A 27770-nucleotide genomic window follows, 5' to 3' on the forward strand; every position below is an offset into this window, starting at 1 on the left:
CGCACACTTTATTTTTTACTAGCGTCCTACGGATCGTCAGACACCTGAAGCGATACTATCGCAGGAGTTAGCAGTTCCCAACAATGATCATTAACGATGCTTTCAATCATCTAAAGTACGGCGGGGAGAAGTTAGATGAACAATCTAAATATGAACTAATAGCATAGAGGGTAAGTGCCGTCATTCGCTGGAACAAATCATACCTAACTTATCGATCTCACGTTTTCAAAAAAACATGCAATATAGATTTGGCATTCTAAAAACATCACGCAGATAATTTCTCTGTAAGTGACACATTTTTTTCGTTAATTTTTCAAAGCATTTGGAGCTGGCGAAGAGGTGCAAGAAACAATCCCATTCGTGCGTAAAGCGCTAATGGTGAATCGCCACCGAATGGCCTTGAACTGGGGAGCCTTTTCGGAGAGAGCGCCATGCTTGTTTTGCCTTCTCGGCGAGCTGACTCATGGCAGGGGGTGCTTCAGCATCATGCGCGATGCTGCGACTATATTGGTACGCCCCCGCAGGGGCGTCTGCGTAAGCAGGCGTTCGGTGTGTTGCGACACCGCGGACCCGAGCACATGAGGGTTGGCCCCTCCCGCGTTTAACCGTACGTGGCTTAGCCGTGTCCGGGGAAAAGGGGATCCTGGAGGTTGAGCCGAAGCCGGGTTTTTGGACCTTTATGGCTCCCCGGCGGAGGCAACACACCTCTTTGGCCTTCGCTTCACCTAGACAGCACCCCCGGACTGACCCACCCGGGGGAAATCGGTAGTTGCCTTTTTCTATCCTTCTCGCCAATCTTCGTCTTTCTCTCTCACTTTTAATCTTTCCTGTCTTCTCCTTCCGTTTACTTCCAACTTTCCTGGCGGCAGGGGTTAACCCTGTGTATTATATCCTACCTTGGGTATATATATTAGATTATAGTGGCGGTGTATGGCTGGCGTCTGCAGGTTTCTGCAGGCTGGTGTCTGCGCCTTTCATGATGTTCGTGAAAGGCGGCACCCGAGAAGTTAAACTGAATACTCCATTCGAAGCGGTTGCTGTCACTATTCTCTATTTTAAAACTTTAACAGTTTGTTCGATAACATTCCACCCCACGAAAGTATATCTCTTAAAGAACTTGAAAAGCTCATCGAACAGCTACCAGACCCGTTTATAGGAGATTCTAATGCTCATTGTACTCTTTGAAAGTGACAAGACTGACCAAAGAGGACAACTCATAGAAGATTTCATTTTATCTAACAACATGTGTTTTTTAAACTCAGGAGCACCTACTTACTTTTCACCTACATCACGTAATTTTAGCTGTCTTGATTTATCTTTATGCTCACCTTCTCTTTTTATTGATTTTAACTAGGAAATGTTGGACAATCCATACGGCAGTGACAACTTACCGGCGATAATTAAACTGTCATCAACTTTACCCATCATCACCTGCAGGCCGCGTCGTTGGAACTTCCAACTGGCAGACTGGATGCTTTTCACAGAAACTGCCAAACTAGAAGAACACTTTTCAGCCGATCGAGGCGTCGATGAAATTAATGAAAAAATTACAATACGAACCCATCATCGGCAATATCCTAAACACACTAGCACATCTAAGAGAAGGCCAGACTATTCGTTTCTGATGGGCGCCAAGCCATGCTGGGATCTCCGGAAATGAAAAGGCGGATGAATGTGCAACAACGGCAAAAAAATATAAATACTTCAAAAGTTAATGCTAGGGACGGGATCCAAGCTGTTCGCAAGGCACTCCTTTCTAACTTGTAGCGCGAATGGAAACTGAAAGATAACAAACTTATTAAACTTGTCCTTGGGGAGTGGAAGACATGCTATTATCAAGAACGTTTCATCGAAGTAATAATATTCGGATAGGCCACACGAACATGACACATAATTACCTTTTGGCAGAGGAGGAACAACCAACATGTGATAAATGCCATGAACCGTTAACAGTAATACACATTTTAATCACATGTCCGCGTCTCGAAATGCTTAGGAAAAAATACTTCCGAGCATTGTATAAGTCAAACACTCCACTTCACCCGATGTTGCTGTTAGGAGATGACGCACTGGTATCTCTGACTCACGTGATAAGTTTCCGTGTTGAAACAGGGTTTTTAAGCAAGCTTTAATTACTCCAGTGTATGCTCCATTTCGAAGGAAATTTTATCACCCTGTGTCTGGCGCAGCATAGCCGTAGCCGCCTTTGCGGCAAATCCAATTTAACTAACTATATTGGTACGCCCGAGCGAGCGCAGTTTCGCCTCCTCAGTAATTCTTGCTCTGTGGTCATACCACTTTTGACGTTCCATTGACGTCATTCTATGGTCACTACGTCGGTGTCACATAGTCGTTGTTGTGCTGCCGTGCTCATGGGCAACCTTGGCAAGCGATTGCCATAGCAAAACAGGACGATAGTGGAGTAAGTCGCTTACAGCCAAAAAAACGGAACTCTGACAATGACCACTACAGCTCAATTCTGAGTGGAAACTCTTACAATTTGCACTTATGAAGGCTGCAAAATTTATTTTTCTATTTTAGGTTTGTGCTTTCAAAGCTTTTATAGATACCCGCCGTGGTGACCTAGTGGCTTTGGTGGAGGTGGCCATGATTCAGAGGGGGCGAAATGCAATAACGCACATGTATTGGGCATTGGGTGCATATTAAAGAGGCCCAGGGGGTCAAAATTAATCCGGAGTCCCCCACTACGGCATGCCTCATAAGAACTATGGCTTTTCCATGTAAAATCACAGAGTTCATTTCAACATTTAAGCTTGTAGAGATGGGTGTTGTTTAGTCTACGTTGTTCCCCTTGTATTCATGCAATGCTAGTCAATTTTCATATGAAAGATCACATAGGCAAACTGGCAGTGCAGATCATCCGAACATGTCATCCGCTGCCCTCTGAGGAGAATATACATGTAATGCATTCTCTAGAATGCAGGTGAAAGGTAGAGGTGGTAATAGTGGTATGGGGTCCTTCATATAAACTGGTTTTTTATTTATTATTTTGGCAGTATTTTCACTGCTTTCAATAAATGTGGCTTTATGCTTGGAACAACCTCAAATTTCCACCACTGGCCATTGTTGGATAGGTAGAATCACAGCACAATCCAGGTCCCTTGAAATTCGAAGAAGCTAGAAACAACAGACCTGATTTATAAAGTGGCATTCACACATTCTTTCCCTAATGTTGTTAACTATTGCTGATTTCTCTTCTTTTACATGATTTACGTGAACTAACTAGCAGGAGGAATTTTTCTAGGAATGCTAAATGTGTCTGACATGGTGGTTTACTGCTTTCTGTTGTGATGTGGGATATATATTACATAAGGTGGTATTTAACAGATACCCAGAAGGCAGAATTCTGCATAAGCTAAGCCTTTCAAGCTGGAAAATAACCCAACACTAGTACTATTTGAGCAAGTTCCCACATGAGGAATATTATGCATGCAAATTAGGCACGGTATGACAAGTAGGGAGCACCATGAACATGTGTGCATTATCATTACCATGTGAATACTTATTATGCGGTGAAAGGAAAGGGAAAGGGGTTCCCAACTTTGGAAGGTTCGTAAATATTGATGAAAGTAGACAAAGGCACTTTTTAAAATTATATTTGCACTTTTGCAGAACCTTCCAGCACAGTTTTTCCGTTTTCATAAGTTACTTGTGAATTACTGGCTTTAAGTGGCAGTGAAACTGGATGGCTGTTTTGGTTAGTGAATGTGAGATGCACGATAATGCATAGCAACTGTGAAATGACTTGATGGAAACAAGCACATTAGTTGACCTCACAAAAGGGCTAGTCAGTATCCATTGTTGGCTAGTTTGTTTTTCATGGCTTGCAAGCACAAGGGGCAAATAAGGATTGTGATTGTCTTGCTGTCTCTTTGCTTGTTCTTTGTGCAGTTTGCAAACCAAAAACTGAAGCACACAGGACAGGCACTAAGAACTGCTTTTAGGAGAGCAAAAGAGCAAGATTTTCATGCAAGCACATAAGGCTGACAAGTCAAGGGTTTTTGTTTGAGCCCAGCCAACGTTGGCGTAACATTTCACCCCTATTGTTGTCTGTCTCGGTAACATTTTATTGCTTGGCTACTTTCTTGTAGCAGTGTTTTCTGTGAACAAACTCTGGAGCTTTTATTCACTCTGTTGGCTTTTGATTCACTCTGTTGGCTGATGTTGTACAGGCTAACTTTTTCTCCTTTATTGAGCAAGCACCTCTTCTATTTTTCACACTCTCTCTCATAATGGTAATGCACTAGTCAGTGCAACCGAAGTAGTTTCAAATGTGACACTTAATGCAAAATGTTACCTTACACACAGGCATTCTAGCTTTATGCTGGCTGCATTGCTTTGGGAATTTTTCAAAAGGAGTTCTAGCAAGTTCCGACTCGCAAATCATCATGTTGAACTTTGATTTTCAGGTGCTGTGCTTGTGGTCGTCAGCCAGTGGCAGTGGGAGGGGGAGTGCCACAGCTTCCCCTGCTGCTGCTGGGTGTGTGAGCCATGGATTACGACTTCAAGGTTAAGACGGCTAGTGTGCGTGCCAAGGTGGAGGACATTTTTGAGTTTGAGGGCTGCAAGGTTGGCCGGGGAACATATGGACACGTCTACAAGGCTCGTCGGAAAGATGGGTATGCTCACTGCGACCGTGCTGTGGGAACACACCTTTCGTACTTGCTAGCACAAAAGGGGTTCCCATTTGTTTTTTGTCCACAATGTTATCCTTTTCACATTGTCTACTGGATTGTGTGAGAAGGCTTTGCAAGAAACGGACGTTCTCTGTGGGTTGGGTTAGCCATTGAAGAGGTGCCAAAAGCACGAGGGGCTTTGGACTGAGAAGTGATCAGGCTGGGAGAGCAGGCGACCACTGGGAGACGGTATAGGCCTAGCTCGCTGGCCGCCGGATCCAGGGCTGACAGCCCTTAAATTTCAGTCTGTGACCGAGCGAGCCCCCCCCCCCCTACCCACCCAACCTCTCAGATTATCTTTCACCATAGAGGGGGGGGGGGGGGGGGGTGCTTGCTCTGGATTTTGCGGTATGGTAGTGCAAATACTCACTTTTCAATTTCGAAACGAATTCGAATAAAGCAAGCCAAATTGAATAGAATTTTTTAAAATGTTTTTCGAATACAAATACTATTGATTTTGCAAAAATGCTATTTTTGGTACGAGCTACGAAAAAAACAAACCATGTTTATTGCACAGCAAATAATGTGCAGGAAATTTTGCTTTGTGCTTTTGCTTGACAGTATCAGAACACATTTGCTTGACAGCATCATAACTGCAGTTATTTAACATTGTACAGTGCAGTCCACTTATAACGATATGGAGAAGAACGAAAAATCGATCGTTATAACCAATCGTCGCTATATCTGGACTGCCTTAAAAAAAACTAATATATTTTTGTAGTCCGGGTAACCAAATTTGCCACTTGCGATAAAAAATCGACGCTGTAGAAAGTAGGCTGTGAAAAACAAAACGTCTAGTGTCTCAATCGTTAGGCGCGCTGAAATAGAAATCTGCGCTTGCTTTCGCAGTAGTTTGGGATTCGCAACTGCCGTGTGCATCGCGTCCAGCTGCTACGTGAACACTGGCGGCACCCGTAAAAGAGCGAGGGATTCAGGGATGCACCGTGTGCTAGCTGTTTCCGGTTCGGGGAAGCACAGCCGCTGCCAGCGCTTCACCTATTGCCTATTGATGCGCTTGCAGTCCAGCTTTGTCACACTCGAAGACTACCCGATTGCAGGCGCCTAGCTAAACCATGGTCGGCTGATCAGCCGTTGGCTGCTCAAATTCAAGCGTTAAAGGTAAACTCATGTAACTACTGCCTTGCAGGATCCCTTGCTGAGTCAGCTGTGCACAAGCATCAGAGGCATGGCTTCCACTTCCAAAACTGGAATGACACGGAATGATTCCCCAAGATATTTCTTTCTCTAACATTGACTCAGGCAATAATAACTATTTCAGTACACGCATGCACATATGCAGTACACGAATACACATGCGGTATTATGAAACATGGTTTTACGGCGCAAATTTATACGGGACTAAGTGACATACATACATAATACTCGTAACCAACTAGCCCACCTTAGTTCCTTGAATACAGATAGAGATAATGCAGAGCCGTAATATGTCGGCGATATGGCCATTTCCCCATCCTGTTGAAAAAAAAATGAGAACTTCTAACTACGTACCACTTCAACTGAACCTCGAGTTTTGACAAAGAAATGCCGTTGACAGCTCGCAAGTTTTCAAACATTTTCAGCACTTCATTTTCTAATTATGCTAGCTGCGCCGTTACTGACGATACCGGTTGCAGCGACGATCACAGGGCAGTATTTACCAGGCTGCTATAGCCATTGGATTTTCTAAGTAATGCTTCTACACGCTTGATAAAATGACTGACCCGCAGGCAGAGCACTCAGTGAAGGTGCGTCCAAGCAGCGGCAAATGTCGTAGAGCAAAACCTGGCAAAAACAAAAAAGGCTGCCGAAACGAAAACCAGAGTTTGTTTATGAATAAAAGCGTGTCCTTGCCTTTCTTGGCTCGTCATCGTCGCACCCAGAGTGAACTGAAACTGAAGCATCTCCTGGTGGTACTCAACTACTCTAGAACGACGGTCTAAAAACATTGCCAAGCTTTCTCCTTGGTCAAATTTAGTTGTTTGGAAACGGAATTTTTAAGCACTTAGCCAGATAGTAGCAGACACAGAGGTTTCCACCTGACGGCTGGTGTTGTCCAGGCAGCACAGTGTGTCAGGTAGCCATAAGCACTAGCAGCGGCCCCGTGACAGTGCCCGCTTCTTACTTTTGATATGCTTCACCGCAATACAGTCTGTATGCTTCGCCGCATAACACGGCTCTACTGCGGCAAAGCTGACTTAAAAAAGCCAACAATAGCAGTTTTTGGGGGTTGGATTATTTCGAATAGTAAACGTGTCTTTCGAATCGAGTCGAGTGCTAACCAATCCGCATTGAATATTTCAAGTTTTGAATATTCACTGCCCCTAAATGCAACATTTGTTCTCAATTCAATCTTTAACCTACGACAAAAGTTCTTTGTGAGGCACAGAATAAAATAAATCTATAGAAAAGGCATTACCAATGCTTTTCAAGAAGTTGGTGACTTGAAACGAACTGTTAAGGGCAAACGGATCGTCGTACAGTAGCATATTTTGGTGGGTTTGAAGAAAATGGCTTACCCGTAGTTGAATGTACTGTTCTCAGTTACAATGGATCTAAAAGTCATCTCTAATTTATGCATCTTCCCAGTAAGAAACACTTATAGGTTCACACCTTTTGACTTACTGATGGAGTTTGCTAGTTTCACCAAATTGAGCTGGCCACTGTGCTGCTTTTTACCTTGACGCCTTGACAGCAGTGGGGACATAGTTTTTTTGAATCAGCACCTTCAATGAGACTGCATTTGCGATCCTCTTCTGCTTTCATCAGAACCTTGCGGTTCAGGGCAAGGAGCTTATCATGGCCAGGGATTCTGGGATCCAAGCTGAACTTCAGTCTTTTCCTGAGGACTGAAGCTACACCTTCGGGGACGAAGCCATTTCTGAGGAGAAGCAGTTTGTCAGAAATTTCAGGGGACTTGTATGCATTCCTTGGTCGCCGCAGCAGAAAACTGCAGCATCAAAACTCGGTAGTGTCCGCTGCCATTTGAAGAAAGTTTTGCAACTGTGAGTCAACCATTTATGGTAGGAAATGTGACTGAATGATGACGTGCAAGCAGTTCTGGTAAAGGTGCACTTGTCTCCAAAACTTGGAGCGGAGAATTTTGCAGATGCGCTTCATATGACCGAGAGATGGTCGCGCTAAACCAAACAAGAGCGAGAACGTCTTAGGGTACTACACCTTTCCTCAGGCAGGATCCAATGAACCTTGCGTGGCACAAAGCAGATGCAATTAAACGCACCAAGTCCTGAGGTTTGATGCTTGGAAGAAAAAATATAAAAGGGCCCATTGTAGAAGAAATGTAGTTTAGCAAAGTATGATGGTGGTGACGTGCGAGTACGATGCTCTTTTTTCCTGTCCTAACCTTTTGCACCACTCATTCCGACATTTCATTTCAAGATGGCACGCACCTCCAAGCAGTACTGCTCTGAGAAAGGAGTTGCTACCTCCTCCCTCTCTTTTCCAGTGGTCACTTGACGTATTTGGGCAGACGTATTTCATGCTGGCTATGATAGCAGTGAACTTAAGGCGCTCAACAGTTGCAAGTGATGGGGAAAAATTGTAAAGATTTCTTCCAGATGGAAAAGACGCTGTCGTAGGGGTCCTGTTGGGTGATGCACCAATATGGACATGTCAAGGGGGACTGTAGTGTTTGCAGTAGCGCACCCAGGATCTCTGCCAGGGGGGGGGTTGACAGTTTGCCGATACCATCTAAACAGCACTAATTTCGATTTCTTAACGGGAAATTGTAAAAAAAAATTCGCTTTTTGCGAGTGTGCAGACGATTGCGCGTCTTACATCTTAGTTGCAGTGCTCAAATGCGTAAGGAAAGAAAAGGGGTCAAACAATAGGGGGGGCTTAAGTCGGCCTCAGGGGGGGGGGGGGTTACAACCCCCGAATCCCCCCCCGTCGGTGCGCCACTGAGTGTTTGTCATGGTGGGTCCAAGGTGTGATGAAGGGGACTCGCATGGCAGAGAGGGCAGCTGTGCACTAGCTTGGCAACAACAGGAAAGCTCAGGCCACAGCATTTTGTGCAGGACGATGAGCCACTCGGATGAAGAGGTTCAGCTGCTGGTGCAGGCCTTTGGAGGCAGGATGGTAAAAAGTCCATATATTAGCATGTGGGAGCTACCAAGAAGTGGCACTAGCAATTCTGACCCAGCGAAGATAAAATAAATAAAATATAAATATAGATATAAATATTTATAATTTATTTAGTGGCTGTAGACAAGGGACTAACCATAGATTATATATTCTTGGACTTCACGAAGGCTTTCGACTCAATGTCTCACAAATTGCTTTTCGATAAGTTGCATAATCTTCATCTCGATACTCATATCTTGCGCTGGATTGAATGTTTCCTTTCTAATCGCTTCCAATATGTATCTGCTAACGGTCATTACTCTTCCATTGCTTTTGTGCAGTCTGGAGTAAATCAGCAGTTTGCTCTGGGTCCACTACTCTTTCTAACATTTATTAACGACCTTCCCATGTTTGTTACTTTTTATATAAAACTTTTCGCCGATGACTGCGTAGTTTACCGCGTCATCACTAACGCCTCTGATCATGCTGCCCTGCAATCAGCCATATCTTCTTGGTGTTCCGATTCTTTTATGACCCTTAATATTATTAAATATAAAAGCATGCGTGTCTCACGGACTTCCTCTTTCCCTGTTTCTTTGAACTATACCCTCAATAACACACCATTAGCCTCTGTAGAAAATTACAAATATCTTGGTATACATATCACTAGTAATCTCTCGTGGAACGTGCATCTTCAATACATATTTAATAACCCTAACCACATGCTTGGTTTCATATGTCGTAATTTTTCCAGTGCGACTGTTCCCGTTAAATCACAACTTTATAAAACATTGGTACGTCCCAAGCTCGAATATGCCTGCTCCATTTGGGACCCTGGTCAAGCTAATCTAACAAATCTTCTAGAATCACTTCAGAACAGGGCCACCCGTTTCATCAATTATTCGCGCCACACAAGCGTATCATCAATGAAACTGACGCTTGATTTGCCTGACCTCGCAGTACGTCGTAAGTTTATGCGCTTGTGCCTCTTTTATAAGATCTACTACACTAATCCTGTTCTTAAAAATGAGTTGTTCCTTCACCCATCCTATATCTCACCTCGCAACGATCACCAAATGAAGGTGGGGATACCAAGATGCAAATCCAACTATTACTTTTACTCATTTATACCGCGCACTACCGACGACTGGAACCACCTTCCCGCCTCCATCGCTGCTATCTGTGACACCATTAATTTCAAAAAGATTGCCAACGACTTCATATGTACTCACCACTCCTCTGTAATGCCCTCGGGCCTTGAGAGTAAGTAAATAAATAAATACATACTGTGTAGGGATGTGCGACTCTCACGCTCCCCTGGTGTTGTTTTCCCCGCATGGCTCCCATCTCCTGTAATACGGCTTTGCCGCGTGGCTTTATGGCGTCGAAGGTCGGCCTGGTTGCGGCGTATTACGAGAGATGTCGCGAGTGTTGCGCTGCTAAACGGCAGGGTTATTTGGGCGCAAAAGGAAGAAGGCGCTTCCTCTTCGAAGTGGTGAGCGATGCGACTGTCTCACGAGGCTAGGAGCAGGGCACCAGTATGGACGAACACGGATTGTTCGAGCGCGCCACCATTTGTGCGACCGTACATGTAAACGATTAGATGTTGGTGTCTAGCATGCCGCCAAACATATTCGCTCGCTATCCGGTCACGGTGAGTCGGACTTTCTTGATTTGTCGTGCGCCCATGTGAATGTTCTATGGGTAGTAATTTGGCTAGCGTGTATTAGTGTATGAAAGGTGCAATAAATGCCCTTTGGATTGTTTGCACTGCTGTGTTGTCGTTCCTTTGTCCTAAGAGTACGTGCGAGACCCCACAACTGGTATGTGCGAACAACATTGTGATCAGTGGCGTAGCCAGAAATTTTTTTCGGGGGGGGGGGGGGGGGGCTCAAGTTGCAACGCGGCCTCCTCCTTACAAAATTTGTCGAGGCATCAAATACATGAATAATAACTGCATTGCCATTACCAATGCCATTGTATATTAGGTGCAGAAAACGAATTATTTAACGCTACGCACAGTCAAGACAAGTAAATTATGCGTTTGTTTCCTAAAAAAATAGCTTCGTATGTCCCACAAATTGTGGCAGTAATAGCTGATATCAATGCTACCGCATTTTTTTTTTTTGGCCTATCTAATAAGTAAAGAAAATATAACGCGAACTTTAGAACTATATCAGTTCGAAACCAGTAAAGCAGTGCATGCGGCTGGTATGAAAAACGTAAAGGCCATAAAATGAACAAGTTGACAAATATTTTGATGAATCTTTGTCATTTAACAACCTTGTTTACATTTTTGTACATATGCAACGGCCAGGGAAAAACCTCAATGACGCTGTTCTTCGTTGCAATGGATTGCTCAGCAGCAGATGTTACCGGTCGTATATTGTAATTGCACCGAAATTATAGTTGCAACAACGAGTACATATAAAAAGCAGAAGTTCCGCAAAATATACATTAGAAATGCGAAGATAGAATGGAATATACAAATGCCAAGGTAAACGGCAAGAAAGTGTCGCGTGAAACCAAGTTCACTGCTTGTGTACAGAAAACCTCGCAACAAGATATTTAAATATACGTATAAGTCTGCAATAAATCTACGTATCTAAGGAAACGTCATTGTATATAATGCGTCAAACAAGACAAATAAACCTGTTGCGCAATCACGGATAGTAAACTTCACGCATACGAGTATAAAGACAGACGATCCAGACAAGAACAAAACTATGATCTCAGAAATTGTGATATGCATTTGGGCCATGCTGCGATCGCGGCAGCACCATGTGGCTAGAATAAGAGAAAAAGAATGCAGAAATCAATACGAAAATGCGTATTTTAACTGCCTGCACAGCGGCAACAATTATTCTGCACCCGAAGTCAAAGAAGGCTATTGCTTCGTTTCAAAAAAGAAGTAAATACATGTAGCTAAAAAGGAAAGAAAAGGACAAACGAAAGCCACAGATGACGCGGCAAGTTGATTTACCTAACATCAGAGTGCGTTTTTGGGAAACGCCGCGTGTGCCGGGCTTTCAATGAGCAAGGTTTGTCAAAATTGGTTATTGATGTCCCCGTAATTTTTGTATTCCCAGGATAATTTTGATCATCATGCTAACTGTTACAATAAACGGTGAAAATTTCTGTGGTTTTAAAAGCTAATGAACAGTCATACGTTTTCATAATTACGAGCTTATATAGGAACGTGAAGGAACAGATATTTTTACAGGCATTGATTTTTGCTGCTTCGCTATCTAAACGATAAACTTCACTCGGCGGGGAGGTTTAGCGAAGTGTTCAGTAACTTCGGACTCGTTGATGGCGATGTCTCTTTGGGCGTATAGAAGCGCCAGCATAACCATGCGTTCCTCATTGTAAAGCGCAAGTGGTTTTTTTTAGTAATCTCACGTTTGAAAATCTCGCTGCGCTGGCAGTGGCACTGGAAGGGCGACTAGAATATGCAGTAGTTTGTACTAGAGCACTGCACGGGCCGATTTTTTCAGCCCGGACCCGGCCCGGGCCTGTTTTTACGTTGGGCTGCCCGCTCGAGCCCGAATAAAACTTTTATGGCGAGACCCGGGTCCGGCCCGGGCCTGGAAATGATCTACGTTACCCGCCCGGTCCGGCCTGCCACCCCTTTACCTTAGGCCCGAGGCCCGGCCCGAACCTGGCCCGAGACCGAAAAATACATGTTTTTCAGAGTTGAGACGCCCGAGAATAACTCGCTGCATGTTACATGCACACCACCAGTAAGCCCGAGCCCGGCCCGGGCCCGGGTCAAAAAGCACACGTCGTGCCCGAGCTGGGCCCGAGCCCGTGAAAAAACTGCTCTACCCGGCCCGGCCCGGGCTTTCGGGTAAGCCCGAGCCCGTGCAGTGCTCTAGTTTGTACACATGTACATATAATCTGCAGTCTCCATGAGAGAGGGCATCTATTCTTGTGCTAAAACCTAAAACCACTTCGATATCGTTTCCTCAGCACCACGCTCGACAAGGTAGACAGCCGTCCTCTTACGGAAGCCACAATTCTTGGTCCCTTGTCCCAGCCGACGTCGGAACGAACTGCTTTAAAAGCGCTATTACGCTTTTTAAAAGAAACGGGACTTAGTCAAAAACTATTGAATGTGCGGACTGATACGTTTCTTTTTCTTTTCTTTTTAATCTTTTTTTGTTTTCTAATCTTTTCTGCCCTTACCCCATCCCCCTGTGCAGAGTAGCCAATCGGACACTTAACCTGGTTAACCTCTCTGCCTATCACCTCTTATTTTCCTTCCTTCGATATCGTTGACATCCTTGTTTACGTATCTTGCACAAACAGTAAGCTGTTCGATTCCAGCAATATCCGTCGTTTCGTCAGCAAGTACGGAGAAGCAGCCTGCAGCGTTCACTTTTGCTTCTTCGATAATTTCCCCACAAATTTCTATAATTTGGTTTTGTGCGTCTGCTTTAAATACGAGGCATTACTGGGGCAACTTTCCAAATGGTTCTTCAGATGTGTATCTCCACAATCAGCTCGCATGCGAAGAAGCGCTCTGGAAATACCAGTATTTTCAGCGGGGGCTTTGCTTAAATCCATAGGACCAGTGTCCCTATCGCCATGGAGAGTAAGACCTTGCCGCCCGCAAAAAAGAACTGTCTCAAATTAAATAGGCCGTTGAGCTTCTTCTGTTTTCTCTTATTTTACTTTGCCTGCCCTGGTCCAGCTTATCGATTACATTGGGCGTGCTTCCTGAAAATGTTTGGAGAAAATTATCAGATGCCAGCTGACAGTCACAGTGATATTGCATATTTTCGTGTGTGTGGAAGATTGCGAGCGCGTGCTTCGATTTCTGGAACGGCTTGGACACGCGCGTTCGAGTGCGTGCATGTTGGCCCAAGTTTATAAAAACATTAAACCCAGAAAGTTCCATAATTAAAAATCAGAAGCACGCCTTTGGAAATGTCAGTGCACTTTTCGCGTCAAAAGTGTATGAGAACTTTGTACCCATCAAGTTTCGTAATTGAAATCCATGCGCTCCGTAGATTCCGGTGCCGCTGCGAGATGCCGCGACGCGCCCACTCGCTATCAAAAATCCCTTCAAACTTTGTGCTCGGCTGGGGCTCCTTACGTTATGCGACTCCAGGTGCATGGGCGTTTCCACGAAATCCAGCCCGAGTTCGAAATTTTCGCGCCGAAATGTCTTTTCGAGTGTCAAAAAGACATTGTAGACAAAATCCACGATGATTCCCGGCGCCGGTGGTTGTTTTGGACGGCGGTGCATGACAGCACGGAAAAATTTCGGGGGGGGGGGGGGGGGCTGAAGCCCCATCAGCCCCCCCCCCCTGGCTACGCGCCTGATTGTGATGTACGGTTTTACTGGCTATGTTTAAAGGCTGCTTGGATATTTAGCGTTTTCTGTGATCCCGTGGTCTGTAAACTTTTTTGGTCGATAGTACATGCAAAACAATCCCGTACCTAATATAAAACCTTGTGGCTCTCCTTGATTAATGAGTTTGTTTTCAGAATGAGCACCTCCTGTATACACTGTTAGTTCTTGATTACGTAGATAACGTTTTAACAAAGCTAGTGCAGGACTGGTTATACAAATTGATTCTAGTTTGACTAACAGAATGCTATGGTTTATAGTGTTGAGTGTTTTAGTAAAAATCTAAGAAAACTGAACCAGCAAAATTACCAAGATCAATTAAATGTCTAATGTAATCAGTGAAGGGGGGATCTTTATGCACAAGAAATTGCGTTTTAGGCGGCCAAAACAGGCACTTAGCCTTATTTTAGCCACTATAGAAGCCGAAATAGGCATTTTAAACTGCTCTCAAACAATGAGCTGTTTTATGTATTGAATGTGTTTAGCCCATTTTCATGGTAAGAAAATTGACTTGTGAGATTAGAAAGGCAGCAGCCGTATTGGGCACAGGACTTTGGTGGGCAAATGAGAGGCCGCTTTTTTGTCAATCCGCGTACTGCAGCCGACACACTTTAATGTTTATCTTGAAATATTGAGCAGGTATAGTGTATATTCAATAGCCAAACGTTCCTTGCTTACGCTGACACATCAAGTGGTGCAAGCATGAAAAATACAAAATACGGTTGGAAAAAGCGACTGCAGTGCGGGGCTGAGCTGTGTGGTAGGCAGAGTTTATGGTAAGGGAGCCCAGTTAGTTTCTGGTCTACTGGAGAGTTCAGGTGATTAGCAGGTATATCTGCACAACCACAAAAGAAGCAATGGAGCCGAAAAAGGTGACCACATAACTACAGTTGACAGTACTTCCAATTAACTTTGCAAGCTTCCACCTAACACACGTGCCGTGCAGTCTTTTGAAGCAGCAGTTGGCAGTGCATCTTTCTCAATGCTGCACCTTTCTCCCTCAAATCCCCGCCTTGAACGTAGCATGAAGTTGTGTGCCCACTGCCAAACAAGGATACTTTCGGTGCTCTCTGGCTATGCTAACCAATTAGTGTCCTGCAGTTGGTGAGAGGCCCTCGCAACCTTTGTCTACACAAGAACTTATTTGTTAGGTCACATTGCCATGTGCATTTACTACCATTGGCAGCAGTGTCTGTTTGTTAATGTTGCCAAGTCTTGTGTAGATAATAAGCCAATGTACTTTCGAAGAAAAAAGAAAGAGGTGATGGATTGATAGCAATAGCAAATTATTAGACAACTACGTGAAGTCAGACTCATAGTTTTATTGGCTGTGGAAATTGCAATAAACATTTGCTTGCTAGTTAAATTACTAAGCACGGTCAGTGTCATCATGCCCAAGCAAACATGAACAGATCTCTCTCGGTGACTGCAAACACTCGCTGTCACAATGCTGGCGGGATGAAGAGCTCCTTCGTGCTGTCCCTAATTAGTGAGCCTTCTCGGCTCACTTTCCCACGCTTTCTCTTGCACCTACAGCATCCTACCGCACCTGGACTTTATGTGGAACCTCATGGCGACATCAATGCCGGCGGCGAAAATTCTCTTGTAATGTCTATATAATTGCTGTTGCAATAAAAAAATGCCTCAAAAAAGCATTTTCAGGTGATCAAAGCAAAAATAGGCATTTACAGGTGTAAAAGTTGGAAATAGGCATTTATAGGCACTATAAAGTTGGAGCTAAGCCACTTAACACATAATTCGTGCTCATTCATCGAAGGGTAGATGCCCTGGCGTGGGGGAACAAATATTTGCCTGTAATCCGGTCTCTAGTAATGAGGTGATGTTATGAAAGCTAAGTTTGTGGAAATACCCATGCAAAAATGTTGAAACGTCTTTTTATTTTTGCCTCTGTTCATTAACCTGCTTCTTTCCTGACAATGACTTTACCTGATCAGATGTTTTTTTGTGAAACTCTTGAGTATGTGTTCGTTGACTCGTAGACCAATGCAAAGTGGCAGTAGCGGTGACTGACCCCATGAGCTGAAGTAAGGTCCTGAGCACAACACTTCCAGACAAACAAAGGGAACGAGGGAAAAAACAGAGTTTAAGGGGGGGGGGGGGATTTTTAAAATGTTGTCATCTTGCTGATCCTGTGAACTGTTTCTCTTATTACAGAAGTGACAATAGGGACTACGCGCTGAAGCAAATTGAAGGCACGGGCATTTCCATGTCAGCCTGCAGAGAGATTGCTGTAAGTCATGCCTTTCTTCTTCAATGGCCTGCATGCAGCTTATTGTTTTGATATCAAGCACTCACATCTACGAGGGCTGTTCCTTAACGGGGGCCCTGCAATGCTGCACCACAACACATTCCTTGTATGGTCCTGAGGTGAATTAAAAAAGAATGACAAAAATTGACATGGGCAAAAGAAAGTTATTCAGCTTACACATCCGAAATAAGCGCAGACGAAAAAAAGAGGCATACCCTTTTGCATTTAACTCACCCAGCAAGGATTTTTTTTGTAGAAGTCTGCGAATACTCTACTATCATTTAATTGGATGAAATAGTGAACACAAATAAATCGATTCGCAAATCAAATATCTACTATTAGATTTTTCGAATAATGGATATATTCAGGTAGAGACTCATGCAGTGCCACATGTCACTTGCGCTGCAGAGTCCTTCGGGCTCGATGCCGCCCAAGTGAGCGTTTTCAGTGCAAAATAAGCATGGAGCGCCCCGCAAACGGGCAGCCCCCGCTGACACAGTTATGGACCTTGTCACAAGAAGTGCTCCCCGAAACAACAAACAAAAAAGTGCCTGTTAACCAGGCGAGTAACGGTCCGGCGGCCTCCACTGTCGAGTACTCCGCTTGGGCACAGGTGTTGACGATCCGGGTGTGGCAACACCGAGTGCTCCCTGAGCCACTGTGGCTCTGTCTGGAGGGTCAGCATTGACCGGCCTCGAAAATGTTGCCGAACTTGGTAGTGGTCCAACGGGTGCCGCACAACTGGCGACGCTTGCCGCCTCTGGTGCTTCGTTGACCCCCCTGCGGGCTGGACTTCTGAAGTGGCGCCCGAGGTTGCAGGCTGGCTCACGAGGCGAGGGCGAACATGGTCGGCGTGCCAGTGCCACGTGATCCCGTCCGGCATGCGGATGAGCAGCGATGAGGCGCTGGCAGGAGATAGCACCTTTCTGGCGGAACAGGGTGGACCAGGACGGAAATTCCTGGCATAGACCAGAGCTCCTGACTTCGGAAAAGGCTCGGGTCAGCACCATGGGTCAGCAGCCAGCTTCTGCTTCAGCAGTTTCAGGAGCGCTGTGGACCGGAGGTCCGGATGCAGGATGTCCAAGGGTTTCTTGACCATCCGACCCAGCAGGAGCTCACAGGGGGCACGGCCAGTGACATCGTGGGGCGTCGTCCGGTACTGAAACGGTACCCGGGCAACCTGAGTCCGGAAATCTCCAGCCTTACTCTTTTTCAGCTTGTCTTTGTCTGCATGACCCGCTCAGCTGCACCGTTTGAAGCAGGGTGGTACGGCGGAACCATCATCCGGTGAATTCCGTTCTTCGTCAGCCAGGCCAGGTACTCTGTGCTGGCAAAAGCGGGGCCATTGTCGGACATGAAAGCAGGGCCATTGTAGGCCGCGAAGACCTGTCGCAGCGTCGCAATGGTCGCGCCTGCTGAAGGAGTGGTGACAGGTAGGACCTCTACCCACTTCGAAAAGGTGTCCACCACTACCAGGAAGTAGTGGCCCTTGAAGAGACCCCCAAAATCCACATGCCATCGGGACCAGACCAGGGTCTCTGTGGGAACGGCCAGGGGGTGACCTCCACATGACGTGAGGCCCGCTGGTGCTCCTGGCAGACTTGGCAGCTCTGCACCATGTGAGTGATATCCTGGTCCAGGCCAGGCCACCAAACGTGGGAGCGGGCCACCATCTTCGTGTTTTCTACATCAGGATGACCCGTGTGCAGCAACTGCAGGACCCCGGACCGGAAACTTTGTGGGATCACCACCCTGGAACCCCACAGTAGGCAGCCCTGCTGTAGGCTCAGCTCGGCAGCCTTGTGGCTGTAAGCCTGCTGCACCAACTCCTCCCCTCGTGACACCCCCTTGACCACCTGGGACAGGACTGGGTCCTGGCTGGTCGCCTGCGACACCGCACATCTGGAGAGTACCTCCAGGTACGCGTGCTCCAGCATGAACAGTTCAGCAGGCTCTGGAGCAGCAGCTGGCACCTCCGGCAGGGGCAGGCGGCTAAGGGCATCAGCAGGTCCCAGGTCCTTTTCCGGACGGTAGACCAGCTGGTAGCTGTAGGCCGCAAGCCTCAAGGCCCAGCGTACCACTCGAGGCGATGCCTGCACGGGAACCGCCTTGTCTGGCCCCAGCAGACCCAGCAGCGGCTTGCGGTCCATGACCGCCTCAAATTTCCTGCCCCACGGGTACTGGTGAACACGCTCGACCCCGAACATGACGGCCAGGTCTTCCTTATCCTGCTGGCTGTAACGTTGCTCTGCAGCAAGAAGCCGACAGGAAGCATACGACACAGGGCATTCCTGGCCATCCTTGTCCCGGTGCGTCAGGACGGCTCCCACACCATACGGAGACACATCTACTGTAAGGACGACAGGCTTGCCCGGGTCGAAGTGTACCAGCACTGGAGCCTTGGTGATTAGCTCCTTGTTGCGCTGGAATGCCATGTCATGCGCCTTCTTCCAGGTCCACTGCTGACCATCTCGAAGCAGAAGATGGAGGGGCTGTAGATGCGCTGTCAGGTTCGGCAGGAAACTCCTGTAGAAGTTGATGAGGCCGAGGTAGCTCTGAAGCTCCTTCTTGTTGTGGGGCTTTGGCGCCTTGAGCACAGCATCAACTTTGCAGGGGGCCGGGGACAGGTCGGGATGGGAAATGACATGTCCCAGGTGTACTGCCTGGGAAATGACGTGTCCCAGGTACTCAACGCTGGGGGCCAGGAAAATGCACTTTTCCAGCTTGAGTTTGAAACCGGCGTCCAGCAATTGTGCCAGGACGTTGTGCGGGTTGTGCAGGTGGTCTCCGTTGTCGGTGCCAGTAACCAGGATGACGTCCAAGTACACCGCCACGTGCCTCATGCCCCTGCAGAGGTTGTCCATCTCCCTCTGAAAAATGGCCGAGGCTGAGGCCACGCCAAACGGTAAGTACGTGTACTGGAAGAGCCCCAAAGTTGTCGATATTGTGACATACTTCCGGGAGGTACCCTGGAGCACCAGCTGCTGGTAAGCGTCTCTGAGGTCGAGCTTTGTGAACTTCTGTCCCCTGGACAACGCTGACCAGAGATCTTCAATCCGGGGCAGCGGCTACTTCTCGACGGTAGCGACGGGATTGATGGTAACCTTCAAATCCCCGCAGATCCTCACACTGCCATCTCACTTGAGACCTGGAACCATGGGAGCAGCCCACTCAGACGTCATGACGGGCACCAGGATGCCCTCTCGCTGTAACTGTTGCAGCTCCTGGGTGACCCCATCCTTCAGGGTGAAGGCAGTGGGTGAGGCTTGAAAAATCGAGGCCGGGCTCCCTCAAGAACGTAAATGCTAGCTGTGGTGCCGGCAAATGTGCTCAGCCCCGGTTGGAACAGGGACTTGAAATCGGTCAAGAGGCTTGGGACATCTTTAACCACATGTAGGACGGCCTCTTGGTACTCCGGCAACCGAAACGCCCAGCGCGTGAATCCAGTTTCGGCCCAGCAGCATCCATGACGACACCTTGGGTCGTCACCGATGAACGAAAGGAGGGGGCGAGGAACCCCCGTCCCAGATACGACGCACAGCGTGGTGGTGGTGAACGATGACTCACCGCCGAGCAGCTGTGCTCGCGATGTTTATTACATGCGGTGAACCAATGTTAGCCACCGAGCTTTGGCGGGGCACTGAGCCTAGCGGGTCAACGAAGAATATGGCCGAGGTGAGGTCAAATGATCCGCTCAGCTGCACCGTTTGAAGCAGGGTGGTACGGCGGAACCATCATCCGGCGAATTCTGTTCTTCGTCAGCCAGGCCAGGTTACGGTGGCTAGATGGGTAGGTGTGCCGACCGGCGCCTCTGGAGCGTAGTTCACTGCTTCTCCGCGTCATGACGCAAAATTGGCGCTGCGGTCAGTAGAACGGTTCCGCAGCGCACGTCGTCTGCTACAGGGGGCTGGCAGACTGGCGGCGAGCAAAAAAAATAAAGCCCGTATTGGAATAGTTGTATGTCGTCTGTTCGTGTCAGTTTCAAAGGTGAAGAGCTCCGCATCTCTCGTACTGTTTGTAAGTTCCTAAGCGATGTGGAATGTTCCAGGTAGGAAAGATGACCGGCGAGATTAGCGGCGGCGTTGCTCCACCAAAGAAGACCACCAAGGAGACCTACTGCTTCGCTCCAAACTGCAAGTCGGGCTCTAAATTTGTGAGAAAGACAGCGGAATTGTTCCGCTGTCTGACAGCGGAAATGTTCGCCCCGAGCTGCTCAGTAGCTTGCTCAGTATCGGTACGGTGGCTAGATTGTATCGGCGACGTTAATGAGCAAGCGGTACACCGAAAAGCGTACGTCCATGAGCTCCTCGACATTGGAAATTTTCTAGCCGCACATGACGTGCTCAGCGCCTGCGACATCGAGCACTGCTGCGCTGCTACAGGGAAAAGAAAAGTGATTCTAGACTGATATTCTATATAGCAGGCTATGTAGCAAGGAAGTTCCTGCAAAGAACCAAGTGCTCCGATTGCTCAGGGACGTTACTGAATTCAACAGAATGAGTAGGTCAGGGCTGTTACTCCCTTCTGAAGCACTAAAAAAACTGGTAGCATCGCTCGAAGACGCCTTCAAGCTGTGCTTGTTTAAATGAGTTACGAAGGAACAGTATCGCCAACTTTGCATCCTTTCTGCAGCTGAATCCCCCGAATTTGATCGGCTGTAAGCGGCACAAGAAAGAGCTCACAAACGATGTTGTGAAATTCTATACAATTACACGCCTTTACTTTCTTGTAAAGGGCAAGAACATGGCGCGCGAAAGTAACGGGGAGAAGAGGAAGCACCTGAAGATGAGGCGTGTGCTGTGAACAATGCTATATATGATGTGGTGGACCAACGTTGCGGCCTTGCTGGCGCTAGCTAATTTATGTTGGTGTGTCTGCTGACTCAAGTTACGAGAGCTTTTCTTGTATTTTAAATATATTCACGAATCTAGTCCAAGACATATTGCTTTATTTTATTACAATGAAACAGTGAACCATATGCACTTATACCAACACAATTCTTCTCGCACCAATTTAGATACCGTAACTGATGCAGCAATAAAACAATAGCTGGATTTCTCGAAATTGAAACATTAGAACTCGCTAAATATCATGTAAACACGGTTCCACATACCGTATAAAACCATTGAAGTATTGTTTTATGCATGGAAAAAATGCATTTACGTCTTTAATGCAATGGGCTGGAGCGCCGCGTTTATATCAATAAATGTGACCGATTGCCAAGCTAGAAAATTTACTTCAGCGTTTCGTTTTTTCTGACTAGACGTCAACAACAAGTTCCTCATTCTGGCTTGGCCTACACTGCTCAGAACGGTATTATAACGCGCACTTCAAAGATACAATCAGAGGCAAGCGATACTATCAGACACGCAGCTCGTCTACAGAGCGCAGCCGCCCTTGTGCGCCGCTGAACCTTTCTACTGTCCGCAGCGCCAATTTTGCGTCATGATGCGGAGAAGTGGTGAACTACGCTCGGTCGGCACACCTACCCATCTAGCCACCGTAGCCAGGTACTCTGTGTTGCGAAAGCGGGGCCATTGTCGGACACGAAAGGGCCATTGTCGGCGGTGAAGACCTGTCGCAGCGCCGCAATGATTGCACCTGCTGAAGGAGTGGTGGCAGGTAGGACCTCTGCCCACTTCGAAAAGGTGTCCACCACTACCAGGAAGTAGTGGCCCTTGAAGGGACCCCCAAAATCCACTTGCCATCGGGACCAAACCAGGGTCTCTGTGGGAACGGCCAGGGGGTGACCTCCACATCACGTGAGGCCCGCTGGTGCCCCTGGCAGACTTGGCAGCTCTGCACCATGTGAGTGATATCCTGGTCCAGGCCAGGCCACCAAACGTGGGACCGGGCCACCATCTTCGTGTTTTCTACATCAGGATGACCCGCGTGCAGCAACTGCAGGACCCCGGACCGGAAACTTTGTGGGATGACCACCCTGGAACCCCACAGTAGGCAGCCCTGCTGTAGGCTCAGCTCGGCAGCCTTGTGGCTGTAAGCCTGCTGCACCAACTCCTCCCCTCGTGACACCCCCTTGACCACCTGGGACAGGACTGGGTCCTGGCTGGTCGCCTGCGACACCGCAGATCTGGAGAGTACCTCTGGGTACTCAAATGATCCGGGTGAGGTCAAATGATCGTCACAAAGCCAAAATCACTTTCTAATAACCGATGGACCGTTAGAGTTACAGAATGGATACCAAGAGAAGGGAAGCACAGTCGAGAACGGCAGAAAACTTGGTGGGGTGATGAAGTTAAGAAATTTGCAGGCGCAAGTTGGAATTGGCTAGTGCAAGACAGGGGTAATTGGAGATCGCAGGGAGAGGCCTTTGTTCTGCAGTGGACATAAATATTAACACTTGTACATGTTTATCTTTCACCGGTGACCGCTTTTCACCGACTGACAAATGTTAAACGTTATCGCTAGGCACAGGACGCGCCTGCATGTTTTCGAAGTTTCTCGAACGTTATCGATGCTGCTATCCGTTGTCTGTTGTCACCGACGCTTACGTAATCTGATAGTATGACCGACACGAATGGTCTAGAACTTTCTGGAAGATACGCTGTGGGGAGCACTCGCCACCACCTTCTCCCGCAGGCGCTCGCCATCGCTTGTGCACGTGGCGGGAGCCGGGCGGACACGGAAGAGATGCACTTTGCCCTCTCCCGGTTCTCGCTCGCCTCTCACGACGTGCGTACCCGCGCGGGAAGAGAGAAAGTATCCGGCGGGCGAGGAGGACATTCCCCTCGCGAAAAGGTTGAAAGGTATAAAAGAGCGCGACCGAAAGCGCCCGGCCTCTCTGATCTTGCTACACCTGACCTGCTCCTACAGATATACCCGCTGCAACCTGTGAGGGGCCTCATTTGCGTGACTATCACACGCGACGAGGCAAGCCTATTTTATTACTTATTATAGAGAGCAGACTTCCCTCTGCATGTCTGTTTTATTTCCAACAGCAATAAACATTGTTGAGTTGACTCGCTTGTTGCCTTATTTGCCCAAACCCTACGTAGCTGCGATTATACATGCTACGGGTTGGGGAAGACCTCCACATTTGGCGCTACCAACGTGGTTCGAATTCGGCAACACGGCAAGTCTTTTTCCGTTTTTTTGGAGCTGGGACTACTGAAGTTACAGCAAACAATGGCGACGGGCTTGTCTGACTTTCTAGATTTTTCATGTTGTCGGATGTAGCGGCACAAAATCAGAGACCTAGTGCTAACGCGACGGCAGCTTCCGAACAAGCCGGTAGTCGATAACGCTGTCAACGCACAAAGCGATACCGCTGGATACAAACATCAGTTACCATGCCTTGAATATGCTTGAAGAACAAGTGACCGTTTCGCGTCGTTCAAGCGTAATGATATCCGTCAGTACCGAAGTGCCTGCAGACATGGAGGGCGTCGTTGAGGGCAATCATCACTTACTGCTCGACCGTGAGATTTGCGTCGCTAGAGGCATAGGTGAACTACGTGAAGGGAGAGCAAGAGTGATGCTCACAAACTTCAGCCACGTATACATGCACATTAAGAAAGCCACCACGGTTGCCTACATGGATGAAATAGTCCAAGCCAGCAGTGCTTTCGCCTTCATGGACTCTAAAGAACATGCAACGACGACTGTAGTACCTGAACCAGCTTTCGACGTTAATGAGAACCTTCCCAGGCATAAGAAAGAACAGCTAAAAGCTCGGCTCCTGCAATACAAGGACAGCTTCTCGTTGTCGTCAAAAGTTCGACAAACCTCTGTCGCCAAGCACCGCATCATAACCGACGAATATGTCCGCCCACTCCTTTAGAGCCCGTACCGTGTTTCGGTGCGCGAACGCGAGGCCATAAGGCAACAAGTGAACGAAATGCTACGTGACGACATCATCCAGCCGTTCAAGGGTTCGTGGGCGTCCGCTGTTGTGTTCGTGAAGAAAAAGGATGGAACCCTACGTTTCTGTGTCGATTATCGTCACCTCAACAAAATCACCAAGAAGGATGTATACCCTCTCCCACGGATTGACGGCGCCTTGGATCAACTCTACAACGCAAAGTATTTTTTGTCGATGGACCTCAAAACCGGCTACTGGCAAATCGAAGTCGACGAGAGGGACCGGGAGAAGACTGCCTTTATAACACCAGATGGACTGTTCGAGTTCAAGGCACCTGCGACTTTCCAACGTGTCATGGATACAGACTGGCAGGCTTGAAGTGGCCGACTGGCCTCGTCTATTTGGACGTCGTCGTTGTGTTTGCCGCAAGCTTCGAGGAACACCTCCGGCGCCTTGAAACAGTTCGTCAAGCAATCAAGACCTCCGGACTCACGTTGAAGCCAGAAAAGTGCCGCTTCGCATACGAGGAGCTCTTGTTTTTGGGCCACGTCATCAGCAAGTCGGGAGTGTGCCCTGACCCACAGAAAACAGCGGCCATCACTGACTTTCCTCCGCCCGCCGACAAGAAGGCAGTGCGTAGATTTCTTGGACTGTGCGCCTATTACAGACGCTTCGTCAAGGACTTTTCACGGATCGCCGAGCCACTGACGTACCTCACGAAGGCCGACGTCGAGTTTAATACGCCGCAAGGCATAGCATTTGAAGAACTAAAGCGACGCCTGCAATTGCCGCCAATACTTGCGCATTTTGACGAAAACACCGATACCGAAGTCCACACCGACGCAAGCACTGTAGGACTCGGTGCCGTGCTTGCGCAGAGGACTGACGGACTAGTAGGCTTGTAAGTTACGCTAGCCGGTCGCTATCGAAGGCGGAAGCAAATTATTCCACAACAGAAAAGGAGTGCCTCGCCATCATCTGGGGTACATCAAAGTTTCGCCCCTACCTCTATGGCAGGTCCTTCAAAGTTGTGAGCGACCACCACGCCTTGTGTTGGCTAGCTAACTTGAAGGATCCTTCAGGTCGCCTCGCACGATGGAGTCTGAGACTTCAAGCTTTCGACATCACCGTTGTTCGCAAGTCCGGGCGAAAGCACTCTGACGCCGACTGCTTGTCTCGCGCCCCCGTCGAACCGGCGCCACAGGACGACCAGGATGACGACACTTTCTTTGGACCCATCAGTGCTGACGAATTTACCGAACAACAGCGAGCCGACCCGGAACTAAGCAGCCTTGTAGACTACCTGGAAGACAAGACCGTCATTATGCCGAAGGTGTTCTGGCGAGGATTGGCGTCGTTTTTCTTTCAAAATTACATTCTCCTAAAGAAGAACTTCTCGCCTCTCTGAGCCAACTACCTCGTCGTGGTACCCTCAGCATTGCGTGCAGAGGTTCTGCAAGCTCTCTATTACGACCCAACGGCTAGACACCTCGGTTTTTCCCGCATGCTCGCGAGGATACAAGAAAAATACTACTGGCCTCGCCTCTCTGCCGACGTCGCCCATTACGTAAGGACATCCCGAGTCTTTCAGCGACGCAAAACACCGCCGACAAGGCCAGCCGGACTTCTACAGGCAATCGAGCCACCTAGCCAACCGTTCCAGCAGATCGGGATGGACTTACTGGGGCCTTTTCCGACGTCGACGTCCGGGAATAAATGGATCGTCGTAGCTACGGGCTACCTCACCCGCTACGCCGAAACAAAAGCCTTGCCCAAAGGCAGTGCCGCCGAGGTAGCCCGATTCTTCGTTGAGAACATCCTCCTGCGTCACGGTGCCCCATAAGTCCTCATCACCGACAGAGGCACGGCCTTCACGGCAGAATTAACTCGAGCCATCCTGCGATACAGCCAGACAAGCCATTGCCAGACCACCGTCTACCACCTGCAGAAGAATGGCCGCACTGAGCGGCTTAACAAGACCCTCGCAGACATGCTGGCAATGTATGTATGTCGACGTCGAACACAAGACGTGGGATGCCATCCTTCCGTACGTGACCTTCACATACAACACGGCCATGCAAGAAACGATGCACACGGCGCCGTTCAACCTGGTCTACGGAAGGAACCCGGCAACGACGCTTGACGCCATGCTAACGGACGTCACCGACGAAGAAAATATCGACGTTGACACCTATTTGCAGTGTGCCGAAGAAGGTAGACGGCTCGCCTGCATGTGCATCAAGAACCAGCAGATGACCTACAGCCGACACTACAATCTTCGACGACGCTATGTCGAGTACCAGCCCGGCGACCGTGTTTGGGTCTGGACTCTGATATGCCGACGAGGACTCGGCGAGAAACTGTTACGGTGCTATTTTGGACCCTATAAGATCATCTGATGTATTGGCACACGTGACTGTGAGGTCGTGCCAGACGGCATTTCGCAATCACAGTGACGCCGTGCACGATCTGAAGTCATCCATGTGGTGCGTCTTAGGCCTTTCTACGCACGCTGAGGAACTTAGGTACTTTGTTATTATTGTTTTTTGTTTTTGTCTCTAATAGGCGTGGTTTTGTTTTTGCTTTCGTGGTTGTAGCATCGGGATGATGTACAGTGGAATCTCGATGATACGAATCTCACGGGGTCACGAAAAATATTCGTATTAGCCGAAATTCGGATCATCGAAACACATATACAACTAGCTAAATTAAGGGGGGGCGGGGATTAGATCGCGAAAATCGCGAGAAAAATCGATTTTTGAAAACCACGCGTTTGGGCATCTGCAAATCTATTCTACGCTGCATCAAAATGGTTAGGCTGAAAACGCACTAAAAGTGCCCGAAAAAGTTTAATTCGTCAGTGCGCAGGGCGAGAAAACAGCTTTAAATCGCACAAGATCACCGCAGTTCACGGAGCCATATCTCGTATTTCCTGCCACCGAGCGCTGCCATCTTGGTATCGTTCGAAAGCTCAAAGTTTCGCCATTCTGCTTCCCAATTCGTCCGTCGTCGCCATCTTGTAACAAAAGCACAAACACAAAAGAAGTGCGGGTCTGCGTTAGGTAGTCACACGGGCCCTCCGATGAAAGCGGGCCTCCGATCATCGGCTGCCGTGCTGAAAGGCGTCTCTCCATTGGTTGCTGCTGTGGCAGGGGCAAGATGGCAACCGTAGTTGTCTGCTTCGTAAATCACGCCGGCGTCTTCACTTGACACACAGAATTCAGATTACTGAGAGCTCCCAGGTTAGTGATGGATCATCTTTCGTTGGCGAATAAAATTTGTACGAAGCACGCCTTCGGAATACGGAAGCGCTCCTACGGCAAGAGAAATACGGCGATTAGCGGGAGAAGCGGAGGAGCACCCGACTGAACGAGCGCAACCTTGCACCGTGGATTACGTGCCGCGCTATCTTGCACCGTGGGACTCCGGCAGAGAAACCGACAATCGCCCTGTGCCATCGGCACCGATAACGCAGCCGACGGAAGACGCGCCAACGGAGGCTCCCGCGCCTTGGCGTACGGCCGCGCGAATCAGCCGAGATCG

The 27770-nt window shown here is 48.0% G+C and overlaps 1 protein-coding gene and 1 long non-coding RNA gene across 4 annotated transcripts in view; one reads left to right on the forward strand and one right to left on the reverse strand.

Annotated features, from left to right (window-relative positions):
* LOC125947643 (uncharacterized) overlaps positions 1-27770 on the reverse strand; it is a 221550-nt gene that overhangs the window by 124276 nt on the left and 69504 nt on the right. The window lies entirely within an intron of this gene.
* LOC119461880 (cyclin-dependent kinase 8) overlaps positions 1-27770 on the forward strand; it is a 260725-nt gene that overhangs the window by 3490 nt on the left and 229465 nt on the right. For all 3 annotated transcript variants that reach the window (XM_049672776.1, XM_037723249.2, XM_037723250.2), the window contains exons 2-3: positions 4431-4640; positions 16312-16387. In XM_049672776.1, the coding sequence (XP_049528733.1) occupies positions 4513-4640; positions 16312-16387 (204 nt within the window). In that variant the 5' untranslated portion in view covers positions 4431-4512. The remainder of the gene's footprint in view (positions 1-4430; positions 4641-16311; positions 16388-27770) is intronic.

Source organism: Dermacentor silvarum, chromosome 8, assembly GCF_013339745.2.
Source record: "Dermacentor silvarum isolate Dsil-2018 chromosome 8, BIME_Dsil_1.4, whole genome shotgun sequence".
Taxonomy (NCBI): Eukaryota; Metazoa; Arthropoda; class Arachnida; order Ixodida; family Ixodidae; genus Dermacentor; species Dermacentor silvarum.